General features: G+C 37.1%; 3 protein-coding genes across 7 annotated transcripts; 1 reads left to right on the top strand and 2 right to left on the bottom strand.

Moving 5' to 3' along the window:
* Positions 1 to 1,371, bottom strand: LOC109836752 (L-cysteine:1D-myo-inositol 2-amino-2-deoxy-alpha-D-glucopyranoside ligase 2-like). The gene is made up of 2 exons (XM_020404752.1): positions 884 to 1,371; positions 1 to 593 (listed from the first exon to the last, which is right to left on the bottom strand). Exons 1-2 carry the CDS (start codon positions 1,237 to 1,239, stop codon positions 560 to 562), a joined length of 390 nt encoding a protein of 129 aa, XP_020260341.1. The 5' UTR covers positions 1,240 to 1,371; the 3' UTR covers positions 1 to 559.
* Positions 1,678 to 4,826, top strand: LOC109836751 (uncharacterized protein YnbD-like). The gene is made up of 3 exons (XM_020404751.1): positions 1,678 to 1,772; positions 2,384 to 2,960; positions 4,362 to 4,826. Exons 2-3 carry the CDS (start codon positions 2,423 to 2,425, stop codon positions 4,583 to 4,585), a joined length of 762 nt encoding a protein of 253 aa, XP_020260340.1. The 5' UTR covers positions 1,678 to 1,772; positions 2,384 to 2,422; the 3' UTR covers positions 4,586 to 4,826.
* LOC109836750 (F-box/LRR-repeat protein At1g67190) lies at positions 5,491 to 13,262 on the bottom strand. Of its 5 annotated transcripts, none has more exons than XM_020404748.1 (4): positions 13,085 to 13,262; positions 10,999 to 12,479; positions 10,785 to 10,855; positions 5,491 to 5,953 (listed from the first exon to the last, which is right to left on the bottom strand). In XM_020404748.1, exon 2 carries the CDS (start codon positions 12,317 to 12,319, stop codon positions 11,060 to 11,062), a length of 1,260 nt encoding a protein of 419 aa, XP_020260337.1. In that variant the 5' UTR covers positions 12,320 to 12,479; positions 13,085 to 13,262; the 3' UTR covers positions 5,491 to 5,953; positions 10,785 to 10,855; positions 10,999 to 11,059. The 5 variants fall into 5 exon arrangements, with proteins under 5 accessions (XP_020260337.1, XP_020260336.1, XP_020260335.1 ...); XM_020404747.1 differs by lacking the exon at positions 10,785 to 10,855 and adding an exon at positions 12,904 to 12,995 and having other exon boundaries at positions 13,085 to 13,258; XM_020404749.1 differs by lacking the exons at positions 5,491 to 5,953; positions 10,785 to 10,855 and adding exons at positions 9,027 to 9,380; positions 9,628 to 9,946.

The raw sequence follows: 15,007 nt of genomic DNA, 5'->3' as shown, positions 1-15,007 counted from the left end.
CGCTAAGTTCGATTAGGAAGACATGTCACATACCTGGCATGTGTATTTCTAAAAGTATTTAGAAAATCACAGTCGAATTTTAATTAGAAATTAGATCAAAGTGATTAACTACAATAAGAACGCACTTTAAAGATGGTTCCTCTATTTTCTCAAGAAAAAAAAAGATGGTTCCTCTATGAATTAGCCTTTGAAAGTACAATCAACTGATGTTAAAGTCGCCCGTGGAAAACAGAGCTAGAAAATGAGTTAGATAGTTGATTATATGGATTAAACGGGTTATATACGGGTCGACCCTAAGTACCCGTTTAAATAAACAGGTAGTTAGGATTAACCCATATATGTAGGGGGTGTGCAAACGGTCGGTTCGGTCGGTTTTTATCAAATTTTGAACAACCAAACCGAACCACCCATTATTCAAAACCGAACCGAACCGTTACAAGTAGGTTCGGTGCGGTTCGGTTCAGTTTGTTTAGTCCTAACCTTCAATAAAGTTTGTATTATGCAGGGGAAATCAATTGTTCAGTATTATGCATGAAGAAAAGAATGCTAGCTGAAGAGATTACCTTCGTTGATCTTTTGATAGTAGCAAGCCCCTGATATTAACAAATTTTAAAAAAATAAAAAGAATCACAGAAGAGAAGAACACAAACCTTGCATCTTCTTAAAAAATTACAAACTTCAGTAAAAAGACTCATCTTTATACAAAACCAGGCACATTGGATACCTCACTGACCAACAACAGAAAACCGTAGCGAAATCAATGACATCAGAACCCTCACCAAAACAATCAACAAAGTCGAATTGAGCATCGAAAATCTCCCGCAACAAAAAGCCCTAAAAATAAGGAATAACCAAAATGAAATCATAAGGAAGAGAAATTTACCTATAAAGAACGTCGAAGGTGACATAAACCCTAGCGTGCTCGATATGGCTCAGATCATAAGCAATGACCCCGCAGACGTACATCCCCACCCTCCCTTCAACCCTAGGCTTGAACATCTCCTTCGATATCGACATCGTATTGTATAAATAAACCTCGGGAGCAGGCGGACTCCCATTATTAGAATCAGCATCATTGGGTTTCGTGGAGGGAGAACGAGAGGCCAAACTGAGGGTTCTTGATCTCGATCTGAAGAGGAGAGAGCGGAGATTTGAGTGGAGATGGGGTTTTGCTGTCGATTTCGTGAAGGCGAGAGAGGGGCAGAGGAGGGTCGAGCTCTTTAGGAGCGTTGCTGCCATTTTTCTTGGAGGACTAGTGAGCACGGAGGTGGGCGGCGAAGGGGGTCGGAGCAGGTTGCTGGTGGAAGAGGAAGTGAGAGAGGCGGACAGAGAGTGAGAGAGAGGAATTGAGGAAGAGGTACTAAAAAGTTTGGCTGGGTTAATTGGTATTGGGTATCGGTCGGTTCGGGCGGTTCGGGTTGAAAAGTTTTCAACCCGACCCGAACCGCCTTACAAATAAAACCGAACCGAACTATTAATTTCGGATCGGTTCGATCGGTTTTTTCGATTTGGACCGAACCATGCTCAACCCTGTGATATATGACCCCAACCCATACATGTTTGACAGGTATCCGTTAATAACGGTCCGGGCCGGGCCGGGTCGGGTAGATAAAAAATTATCCCTAGCGCTAAACATTTCCCAAACGAATATTTCAGGAGTTAATTCGGTCAATTTATATATATAAGCAACTGTCGACGTAATCTCCTTGGTTGAATCCAAGAATCGAGCTTTGCTAGTTCTGAACCTAAGTGAAGCTCTCTCAAAGCCCAAGGTACCTCCTTTTTAATCTGAATCTATTCCTCTTTAGCTTCTTGTTTCTCTCATTTCTCCTTTTCTGATCCTAAAATTTCTGCTTTCTTGAAAGCCCTAATCTTGTTCGGTTTAGGGAACGTTTGAACGATAAATCTCAATTAGTGTTGATTATAATGGAATTGGGGAGAAATCCTAACATAACATTAGGATTTGGACTTAGATTCGTTTTCTTCTTCTTACGACTTCGAACGTATTTGAAATTTTCAATTGATGATTTCTCTATGTAATACCTTTTTAAGTTCTCATTATTCGATGTAGTACGTAGACCCACCATTTAATTGGAAAAGGGGATTTATTCGGGTGTTTTTTTATAAATTTTTTGGGAAACTAACAGTGTTAGGCGTATATAATGCTGATCTCGAACCTGTTTAATCAGCTCACTATGTAGTTCTAGCTTTCAATTTATCATCATGAATTAAGAATGAAGAGGCCATTAAAAGTTTAATGAAGTATAAATTCACGGTCTCAATTTGAAGGATAATCCTATTAGTTAGAATTTCATTGAAGGTGCTGGCATCCCCCCTTCTTACATTATGTATTTTTAAAAGTTCTGTTACCCCTCAATTTCAGGTGAAAAAAGAGTAGAGAACCAATACACAGACTAGAACTATGGGCATATCTCAGCTGATGGCATTGAAGGCGACCGTCTTACTGTTAGTATTTATTTACTACAGGAAATCTGGCCTGGCATTGATTTTTTTACCCTTTGTACACGCCTCATTAGTAGCATATTTGGTCGCGATCGCTTCTCTCCCTGCTGTGAACCTACCGCTGCTACTGGGAAAAACCTCTGATGGGAGCTTCCCGATTTGGTCAATTATTATGTTCGGCCCTTTTCTTGTTTTTATTCGGGTATTTAACAGATTGAGGAGATTGTACAGTATGGAACCACTCTATTCTGAGATTTCAGAAGGCTTATACGTCGGAGGGTGGCCTTCTTCATTTGGTCATTTGCCTTCCGATGAACTTGCTATTATTGATTGTACATGTGAACTACCGAGAAGCTCTTCTGTCTTAAGGAATGCATATTTATGTGTGCCCACTTGGGATACAAGGGCCCCTCAGCCATTACAGATTGAAAATGCAGTTCGGTGGGCATGCAGGAAGAGGGCTCAAAATAAATCGGTATTCATCCATTGTGCTTTTGGTGAGTAAACTTTTGTTTCGTTTAACTTGAGTCCATCTTAGTTAATAGGTGTATCTTTCAAGTCTACTCTAAGGTACTGTAATCTTGAATAAATGCTTTCTTGCGTGAGATTTATCATGGTAAGATTGACATGGATCATCTTACAGCGATTTGTGAGTTCAATATAAAAAATTTGGAAATAACATATATAGAAGCTGAAATTAAAAGAACATCAATAATGATTTGCCATAAGCTTGTTCGTCGTGATTTAAATTCTTACTATACAAGATGTTGCCTGGATGTAAGAAATCAATTACAGTCTTATGTGGTTTAGATTCAGCTTTCAAGTAAAATGATTCCTAACTTTCAAATAGTTTTGTCCACAACATTTGCAGTAGAAATGCACCCTTGAGAAAATGTCTATGAGGCCCACTTCATCATAAGTTTATGAATCTATGATTGAAATCGTTCTCCTCCTATAGGTAACTTCATCAGAAGCGCCCATGAATTTCGAATTTTCATGCCTATGAAAGCACCTCAGTATAAGTTTGTGATTGAATTCATTTCCCTTCTATACGTAGATTGTCGGTATGTAGATCAGCCGTTGTTAGGTCTTTCACTTGTATATAACTGAGAAATTGATGCAGAGCACAGGAATAACTTTCAATTCATGCTTTATCACTCCTTGGCTTCTATAGTCGTGGAATCATTGTTCCATATATTCTTTCAGCATCATTATATTTTTGGTATTTTAGTTTTCATCTGTGATTCTTGACTCCAGAACTCATAAGAAAGTGACACGTGGTTTAGAAAATGTAATTTTGATGGTTTCTTAAAATGGTTTACATAAAAAGTTGTATCCACATCTTCTTCTGTTATAATTTACTATATTGCTTTCTAATAGCTTACCTCCCTGGAACCTGTTGAGTCCCATTGTGCCATTCCATCAACTTTATTTGGTACATGATGATTCTTTATTCCTCATCTTTCTTCTTTCTTAAGAAAGTCTGCTTGCTCTCCTTTTGTCCCCCTAATGGTGCACCCAGTGATGCACCTCCAGTATGTAAACTAAACTACATGACAGTATTAAACAAACACACAGGAAGTTCTTCAAAAAAGAGCACAACCATTCTAATATTAACAAATGCTATTTGGATTGGGGTCTGCTCGATGTGACTGCGACAATCCGAAGTAGTCCTGGGCTCTGCTAAAATTCTGCATCATGCCAGAGGCAGAAGTTTTGCAGTTTTCTCAGAAGGTAGAAATGCTCTAACATATCATAAATATTGCCTTGCATATCCACCAACCATGAATAGGTTCCTGAGGATGGATCCCGATGGGTGCAGAATAATGATTTGATGTAAGATTTATTATCTTTTTTCTGACAATATTTTGCTTGATGTTTGATGGAATTTTCTACAGGCCATGGAAGGAGTGTCTGTGTGATGTGTGCACTTCTAGTTGCACTCGGATTAGCTGAAGATTGGAAAAGTGCAGAGAAGATGATTCGAGAAAAGCGACCTTATATCAGAATGAACTCTCTTCATCGCAAAAACCTGGAAGAATGGTCAAAGTATCGGCTTTCATCACCAAGAGACGGAGAATCGGTTGTTAGTTCTGTGATTAATGCTTCTAAGAAACAGTGATAGAATTGGTTCACTGTTTGTACCAAATTGGTCTTTCGAACAAGACTCTTGTTCATTGATGAATCTCAAAGATTCTTCCAAAACTTTAGAGAGCATCTGTTGTTGTTTTCATGTTAGTTAATGGAGGTTCTGTAAATTTCTTTGTGGTTATTCACGACAAGAAATTTTCTTTTAAATTGTTTTATTTTATATATTGCCCGTTTAGGTACTTGAAGTTCAAGAAAAGGCTCGGTTATTTCAATGTGAAAGCCCATTTTTTTTTTTGCCTCCCTGATTTTGGTATACACTTAAGAATGACGTGATTTATCATTCTGTCAATCTTCTAGGAAACTTTAGGGTTCAACTACTATTTTTCCAATTGAGGGTTGAAATTATTTATTAACCACGGGAAAGTACAGTAGTGTTAACGTCACGTGCCTTGTTTTGCTCGCCAAATAACAAGTACTCTTCACTCTTCAGGCTATTTGGCGAGCAAAAGAAGAGCTAGTTTCCATCAGATCATAACATTTAGATTTATACTAGACACTAATAAAGACTAATATTAATATTGGTTGTCAATCCCAACCCATAATACATATGAAATATATTGTTGCTAGGATTCAACACGTAACATAGAATCAAAAAATCAATGTTCATTACATATAACTCAATTAAGATATTGCATGAGATAATATATTATCATTTGAGAAAGAAAGGAAAGATTTTGGGAAAAGAAGGATATATCCATGACCAAACTCTGGAACATGGTAGTTTTAATTCCATCTCTCAATACATCCATGATCATACCACTATACCCTCAACTATTGGATGCATAAAATCCAGTTAGTTTAGCAGCATTTGCGTAGTGAGTTATTGAGATATTTGCACGTGCATTTGAAAATGCAGTCACATAACAAGGAAAGAGGTAAAGAAAACAACATTCTACAAGAAAGCAGCAGCATTACAAGTACAAGGTGACTTCAAATTGCATCTCTTTCAATCGAAAAAGGAAAAAAAAACAAATAAATATTTTGACTACCACTGGCTTTCAATGTTGATGATGCCACTAGAAGCTTTTGATATGGCAAAAGAATTAACAGTTTCTTCAAAAATATAACCCTTACAGGAAGGCCGGCACAAAACAAATACCATGTATTCCCCCATCACCATAGCAGTTGACAAAAAAAGTTTTGAAGACCCGAGAAAAAAATAGCAGTACAAGTATCTATGCTTTCTGTCGCAGTTCTCACTGAAATGGTGAATAATATACAGTTTCAAGCATTTATAAGCAGCGTCAATGCTTCCCCTGATGTATTATGCTCAAGAATAGAAATATCTGCAAGTTAACGTCATCGGCAGCTGCTTTGGTAATTGTGGTAACAGCACAATCTGCAGAGAATTATAGGAACTCTCATCAGTCAACTCCCACTTTGTGGTACTTAAAGCTTCGGAATACATGTCAACCTCAAAAATACTTCAAATAAGAATGGCAATCATAAACCAAAGAAAGACAACCTTGACTATGCAGATCGCTTCGACTTCAGCAAGATCCAGCATCAAAATCGTATCATGCTAGATCAACTTTGACAAATCCAATTTTTGATAACGAAATGAACTACACTGGCCCTATTTCTACTTTTGATTTTTCCATATAAATACCATTTAGCCATTATTCTGACATCATATCATCCATGTCAATATGTGTTTGCTGAGGTCGATCATTACTGATTAAATAAAACCGTCAGAAATGCACCCAAATCATAGTTCCAGTCTACCCTTACGAGATAGAATACAAGGTTAGTTCTGTTTTTGATGCAAGCCAAGTTCTTTCTTCTTTGTCTAGAGAGCTTATGTGGTCAGATGTAGCAACGACTTGCTACTTGACAATATATCTTGGTCATTCGAGTGTCGACTATGTTTATGCATGCATATCCCTATTGACATACCCTAAACTAAAGACTTACTAGACATATTGGATAAACATAATTTATGTACAGATTGAAAGTTAAACATATAATAGGTCCAAACTTTCATTTGATATGTAAGCATCTTGCATTCATATAGTTTGAAAAATTGGGAGGAGGAAGAAGAAGAGGGAGAAGGGAGCAAGAAAAGAAGGTAAAGAGAAGGCAGTTAGCAGCAACAGCAGAGGAAGAAGAAAAAGAGGACACAAAAACAAAATAGCAGCAGAGCACTGTTGACAGGCACATGCCTTGCTTACACAATGCACTTGCACCTCCTGCAGGATGTTGTCATCCTGCCCCAAACCACTCAATACACGAGGCGATATGCCAGTGCACTTCTACTTATAGGTGATAAATATAAATTATTAAAATATTAAAACGCACGCATGAGTATATAGTTTTATTTTCCTCACATCCACAAGGTATCCCTTGAGGTCCCAGACTCTCTTAAACAGTGACTGCCGTGTTGTTGGAATCAGACTGGACCAAACAGTCAGGCGGCCAAATAAAGAACCGCAATGTGTCTAAGATTCAGATTTCAGAGAGCTAACCAATTCCTATAAATAGCCCAAAGAATCAAAGTAGGCCAAGTGAGAAAAGTGTGTTTTAGCTACCTTCTAGAACTAACCAAATATATTTCTTTTATCTGTCAAACCTGGTTTAGTTGGACAGTAGAACTGAAACAGGTCAATTCACACTAAACCTCAATTACACAATAGGCAGCGGGTCATGGTATGAATTTACGTATGCAATTCGCCGCTTAGTTATTTTGAATTCGAGGGGTCGTGGTATGTTACCAAATTTCTTGGGTGCACTTATTACCATTTTTGAAATGTATAGTAGAAAATAGAACTAGAAAGCTAATTATGCAAACTATGATATTTTCGTGGTAATCACAGTGTAATATACAATACTAGTATGAAACTATGAATTTAGGTACGCAATTGGCTGCTTAGCTATTTTGAATTCAAGGGCACGTGATATGTTTCAAAATTTATTGTGCGCACTTACCATTTTTTGAAGTGTATAGTAGAAAATAGAACTAGAAAGCTAATTATGCAAACTATGATATTTTCGTGGTAATCATAGTGCAATATAAAATACTAGTATGAAACTACGAATCTATTCAAAATTTGTGATTGCCTAAATTATGCATATAATCCATTCAAAATTTTATGTGTGTTTTGGTACTTGATATTATCTATCTTCAGTCATAAGTTAAGATTGTTATCTATTTTATGTGAAACCCCCTAGATATGCTTCTTCATGCTTGTTTCTCTATTATGTGTGATGTGTGCATCTCATTTCACGCGGGCACGCACATCGCCTTGCGCATGGGCATGTAAAGGGACCTCATGTCCCTACTTGTGAGCGGTATGCCAATTATGGAGAACCAATCAGTGTACCAGAGGGAATCCAATTCACAAACATATCGGGCAATCGTACGTTCACAAGAATTTGTAAGATCGGCTTGTATCTCTTGCGGGGGGGGGGGGGGGGTGGGGGGTTATTACGCAACAATGACTCTTAAACCTTGAAAAGAAAGTATTGGATTTCTTAAGTAACACACGGAAAGTCGAGGACAAACTCCTTTAGACATTCACTTTATCTAGATCTAATTTAAATATCTAACAAAAGGCAACTACTGATGTCCCAGCCAACACAATCTAATTTGATGTCTTAGATTCTTAGTTTTGATTTAATTTGATTTGGAATTGATTTGACTTTTATTATGACATAAAAATTAGTCTCGGATTAGTTATTTGTTTCTCGGTAATTGCATATTGTTAGAATATAAATTATAACCCTCAACATTTATCGTAACTTCGGATTTTTGGTGCGGCGAAAGGGATTTGTATCAAATCAATCCTCATTCAAATTCAAATTCCACTGGACACACATCTAAAGCTTTTGATGTAGCGAAAGAGACTTTAACATGGTATCAAAGCAATCCTTGTTCAAATGCCACTAGCCACACATTTAAAGTGTCTTAAAGAAAAATAGAGATACTCTACTATGCAAGCTCAGATGTCCACCCACGAAAAGGGCACTCAACCTGCAGGAGATTGTTAGACTATAAATTACAACCATTGTCACAATTTCAGAGTTTTGGTGTAGCACACAAGAGAGTTTAACACAGATGTGCAGTTGGAGATGCATCAAACTTATTCACACTAATCACTAAACTTACAAACTAATAAATTGTTACATGTTATGCTTAATCATATTATCCACGGGCTATGAAGCACGGACACGACACGGACACGACAAAACCCAAAAAAAGTAGGACACGGCGACACAACTAGATTTTTTAAATATTATTATTATATATAGATAAATTTATAAAATTCAAACAACAAACTAAAATGTAATAGATAAATTTATAAAATTCAAACAACAAACTAAAATGTAATCCTCAAACACAAAATACTAAGCTACTAACAAGTCTAACATCAAACACAAAATACTAAGCTACTAACAAGTCTAACATTGCAAACATATAAAAATTACAAGAGAATAAAAATCAAGTTGCAACTAGTTCCATGACTACAAAATATTAAGTTACTAACATTACAAAAATATAAAAATTACAACCAAAAACGTATCTTAAAAATAAAAATTTCAAGTTAAAACATAAAAGCGATCGTTCTATGGCTTCAACTCCTTCATCCTCCTAAAACACAACAGCCTCCATTGTGGGCTCGTCAAGAAAAAGGACAGCAACATCTAAAATGTCGGCACCTTGAAATGAGTCGAAGACATCTCCACCAATATCCCACATTCTTGATTCCCCTTCCATATACTCTTCCGAACTTCGCAAAAGTAAGCGAAGGTTGGTGTGAACAATAACCCTAATTAAATGGAACTTTAATTTAATTAACAATAAATTCACGTGAAAACAGTAAAACCTTCATATGTATATTCAGAAAGAGAAAGAGAGAGAGAGACGGATTCAGAGAGAGAAAGAGAGAGAAAGAGAATGAGAGAGCGAGAGAGACGAAGAGATCCAGAGAGAGAGACGAAGAGATCGAGAGATCGGGAGAGAGAGACGAAGAGATCGCGTGAAAGAGACAAATAGATCGAGAGAGGGAGACTGACCTAGCAGCGACGAGCCGACGAGGATGAGGACGAGCGGACGAGGACGAGCCGATCTCGAGAGAGAGAGACGAAGGGATTGTGACGGCGTCGGGACTCGGGTAAGTGAAGAAATTAGGGTTTGGGTGTCAGGGCGTTGACGCATGTAGGGGGTGTTGACTGCGTGTCCGACGCGTGTCGAACGCGTGTCTGCGTCCGACGGCCGACACGCGTCAGACACGGACTCGGGGCCAAGTTTCGTGTGTCGGTGCTTCATAGTCCACGGGCACAATTCTTACAACATCAGTTAGTTGCTCCCCCTCCAAGCTCCTAAAAGTAAACCCTGCTTCTACAGAAGTGAGATTTTTTCGCTAATTCAGGAAGAAAAGGAGTATATGATATATATAGATGAAACTGGGACAATCATGATTCTTTTCTAAGTTCTTAACACAAAAGGCAGGGACCATAGAAAATGACTATGCTTCAGTTAATGGTCAACTAGAGAACATAGATCAAACTTTCCACATTTTATTTTTACAATACTGTGTTCATTACGTTTCTTGTTATGCCACTGAAGGAGCAGCATGAATTTCATATATTGCCCAAACAGAATGACATGTTTTTTGGACAAATTTTCAAAACCGACCCCTTTGGGTTTTTAATTGCAAAAAACGACCGGTTTTGAAAATATTTACAAAAACCGACCTGTTTTCAGCCAGGGGCTGAAAACAGGTCGGTTTTTTTAATTTTTTTTGGGAAACTTCACGGGAGTTGAACTCCCGTGAAGTTTTTCTCATAACAAAACTTCACGGGAGTTCAACTCCCGTGAAGTTTGGGAAAAAAAATTTTCAAAAACCGACCCAGTTTCAACCAACTGGGTCGGTTTTTATAAATAAGATTGAAATGGGTCATTTTTTGCAATTAAAAACCCAAAGGGGTCGGTTTTGAAAATTTGTCCCATGTTTTTTGCATGGCTTCTCTAATAGAGAATACTGAGGAAAATAGAGAATACCGAGGAAAGAGAGGTTGAATGACAAATATAAAAACAGGATGCAAAGGAAACAATGACTTAAACTGACTGCAGCAGAACTAATAATGCACACATGAGCCCATGGCTAACCAGGAACAAGTGATAGAGGCCTCATGGTAGCCAAAGAAGGAAGAGAATTAAGTTTACTTACTAAAATAATCTGTTGAGAAATGAACAGGACCAGTGTTGTAGTTAGCAAGCAAGGTAGGGGGAGCAAAAAATCTGTTACGAATTATAAATGTGAGCAAGAGAAACTTAAGACTTCATAGGCTCCCATTGTGCTAGAGAAAATTCACGAAAAGCACGATAAAGAGCAATATTCATCTGAAAGTACACATACATCTGTAGAAAATGGGATACCATACCTGCTCATATAGCTTCAAATGATCAAGAGGATGACCTCCACAAGAGCAGCCACAAATGAAATTACTCATATTCAAATCTCACATCAACTTGTGTAAATTTTCTCATAAGACACACCAGAGATGAAGTGAAATTAGCCAACAACTGTCGTTCTTCGCGGGTTTTTGCTTCTGAAAGAACACCGTGAATGACTAACTTCTGAAGATTTGGGCATCTGTCAATCATCCCAAATACCCAGTGCCCAAAGTGCTCACTTAAAACTGTCCATCCCAATTCCAATATTGTCACATTCTCCAATGATGATGATCCTTGAAGGCCATAATGTTGCAATCCATCCCTTAGATCATAACTTAATGAAAGGTGTCTGAGCTGAGGAAAACAAACAGCGATTGTTTCTGAATCCATGATTTCATCTTCATCATCGAACACCACTCCCCAAAGCCGGAGCCTTTGAAGTTTAGAAGATCTTGATATCATCTGATAAAATTTAGGCCACATAATTGTAAAATTACTGACATCTATGACATCCAAATGATCTGTGCTCTCACCAATATCCAGGTGAGTTACGCTAACATCATCAATCTTGAGATGCTTTAGAGAACCCTTCCCAATTAACTCAAAGAGGTCAAGATTTAGAGCATTCAAGTGCAAGCTCTCCAGATTATCTGCATCCAATATGATTTTATCCACACTCAACTTTCTTGCATATACATGGTTCAGAGTTGAACTGCTCAGCTCCATTGTAGACTGCGAATCCGAAGTCACTATTTCCAGTTCGTCAAGTGCCAACGACTCTATTTTTGGGCAGGCAGCTAGCAAGAGGCTGAGATCCAAAGCCGATATACTCACATGTCTTAAAGAAAGAGATCTAAGAGAAGTAAATTTCTGGTAGCTCGGTTCAATCCCAGTGATAGAGTTATTGTCCAAATCCAAAACCTCCAGCTTCTGTCGACCACATTTCTCCAAAATGTTCACATTTGGCTCTGTACGAACATTATATGACAGGGTCCGCAATGTTTCTCTAGTATACATAAGCCAAGCAATCACAGGAGCTGCTGTGAACTCATGGATACTGTCCATATGAATCCAAAGGCACCGTAAGCCTCTGGTTTGAAATATAGTCTGAGTGATGATGATCTCCAACCTCCTATTATCAAGGTCTCTATAGACAGTCCAATCATCAGAATCGAAACAAAGGGTATGGAGATGTTTTGTGCAGGCTTCCCTCCATTTCCGGCAAGTAGCAGATGCAATTATGACATCACGAGCAGCTCTGACATGGGAAAGAATGTTACCAATGACTTCCACTGGAAGGTTTTCCATCTATACTCTTATCGAAGACGACTTCAGCCTTCCAGTATTACTCCTATTTCAACAAGTCTGAAGATAATCATCAGAAAACACAAGAACCCCATGATGAAGTCCGGACCAAGAAGCTTTTAATGAAGAAGATCTACACAAATAACTCCCGGTTCCAGCATTCCTACAGCATTAACAAGACTATTTACAAATCTAAATTTGGACTCAACAAGTCATTCGGGGTTATAAAAAGGAAAAAAAGCAGGGGAAAAAAACTTTGTCTAGATACCAAGTTGAACTCATTGATTTCCAAATGCCAGCAATGAAGATGAATAAAGATTATATTTCATTCAACCATTCAATCTTATCGTCCAGTTCTCCTAGAAATAATCATGTTTTCTAAATTAAATTGATAACAAATTATAATTTAAATCAAAGTTCATCGAATAAGCAATTTATAAATGAAAACCTATTTGTACTAAGAGGCTCCAGTTTGCAGTAGATCCCATACCAAGATTTGTTTTTTTTAGACTTTCTGGATCATCTAAAGCTATCATTTAACCTAGAATCAGTCATCCAATCGAAAATTTTCTAAAAGCTCCAATTACCTGAAATTACAAAAAAATCAATCCGCCAATTCAAACTACATTTGATATCTCATCAATCATCATGTACCATTCAACCAGAGAAAAAATTGAATCTAAAATGACAAAAAAATTCTAACCATTTTGCGAAGGAATTCAGAATTCAAAGGCAAAAAATACAAAATCCGAAGTTCGATTAACATACCTTCTCGTTCTCGTATCGGTTTCGATCAAGAACGAATGAGGCAAGATTGATCACTGGCGGATTTGAATGAGAGAATTACGAGGCCAAAATTGGGGGAAAAGTTTGGAATGTTTTTGTTGATTTTGAGGAGGAGAAAGAAGAAAAATAAAAGGTCAACATTGGTGGTCTCTCGTTATTACCCCCTCGCCCTATAAACTAGGTTTCCGCTAAGGTCCTGTTTGTTTCGTAAAAAAAATTGCAGAAAGTGGGTGAAAGTGGAGTAAAGAAAATTGATATAGGTGAATTTTGATATTTTCCTCACTTTCAGATGTTTGATTAGCTATAAAAGAAAGTTGGGGGAGAAAATGAGTTGTCACCATATTATTGGATGAGATGAGTAATTTTTTATGTTTTCCTCCGCTTTTCTTGTTTAGGTTCTTTTCTTGTGTTTGGTTCATTCTTAAAACTAAGAAAATAGATGAGAGAATATGAGTTGTCATTATATTATTGGATGATGTGACACATACTTAGGAAAATCAATTTCCTTGTTTTTTTTGAGGAAATGGATGGAAGGAAAATTTTAATGAGATGGGATGAGTTGTCACCATATTATTAGATGATCTGAGTAATTTTTAAAGATGTTAGAAAGTGAAGGAAAATGGGGTGAGGTGAGTTGGATGAGTTGATTGATGTGACACATTTCTTGTGTTTAGTTTATTTTTAAAAGTAAGAAATGAGATGAGATGAGATGGGTTGTCACCATATTATTGGTTGATGTGAGAGATTTGTAAGGATGGAAAATGATGAAAGTGAAGGAAAATGAGTTTTGGAAAATAAAGAAAACGAACCAAACAGACCCTAAGGGTCTGTTTGGTACATTTCCAAAAAAAAACAGAAAACTAGTGTGAAAATCATTTCTGGGTTTGTGATTTTCGGGGTTTGTTTCATCTTGAAATCATAGGCTGCAAAACAATGACTTCCATTTCTTAGGTTTGTTTCAACATCCAAAAATTAAGAAATATCATGAGTTTTCCAATTAAATATTCAGAGACGGGACATTAAATAATATTCTTTACTTTCCGCCGTCGTTTCAATAGTGCTTTGAGCAATATTAAATTCATTGACGAGACATTTCTCACCTATTTCAGATCTAAAAGCTCTGAATAGGTTTTCTCCAAATTTTGGAGTGGCACTGGCACCCCATTTTAGCCCCTTTTCTTTAAATCACTCAGTGAAGCAAACGCTGGAATTGGAAATGTCTTGAAACCAAAATCCTATATGGCTAAGGGGTCATAAATTAAATCGCCCATTTCTCTCTTTATTTGCGCAAACAAACAGCCCCTAAAATGTACTCTCAGTGCGTATAATTTATTTTATTCCTTAATTGCAATTTGGTACCCAAAGCTTCATTTATGTTGAACTTTGATACCCTAAAGTTTATTTTTGCCCATTTAATACTCCGCAGCTTCACCCGTTTTGAACTTTAATACCCTAAATTTTTTTTTTCTCCTTTTGGCACCCCAATGTGTTAGAAAATTGAAATTTAGTACTCTCTGTTTGCAAAGTACTTTTTTTTTGCTAATTTCAGACTACACACTGAACACATGATCCGCTTTGAAATCTTATACACATTGTCATTAAAAACGACCCTGAAATGAGTAGAAATTGTCAAACTCTTTAATCATACATCTTAATTTGGAATGTTCACTACATTTCTTCTGCCCATTTAATGGGCGTGTATTATGACAACTTGAGTATAAAAATCCCAATGAGATCACATGGTAAGCATTTGATCTGAATTAAAAAAAATAAAGAGTCCTCAAACATTAAGGCATAAAATTGGCAAAAATAAAATTTGAGAGATCAAAACTCAAAATGAGTGAAACTTGAAGGTATCAAATGAGCAAAAGTAAACTTTGAGGTATCAAGGTTCAAAATAGGTGA

This window comes from Asparagus officinalis, chromosome 4 (assembly GCF_001876935.1).
Source record: "Asparagus officinalis chromosome 4, Aspof.V1, whole genome shotgun sequence".
Taxonomy (NCBI): domain Eukaryota; kingdom Viridiplantae; phylum Streptophyta; class Magnoliopsida; order Asparagales; family Asparagaceae; genus Asparagus; species Asparagus officinalis.
This window is presented reverse-complemented; position numbering and strand designations above follow the sequence as displayed.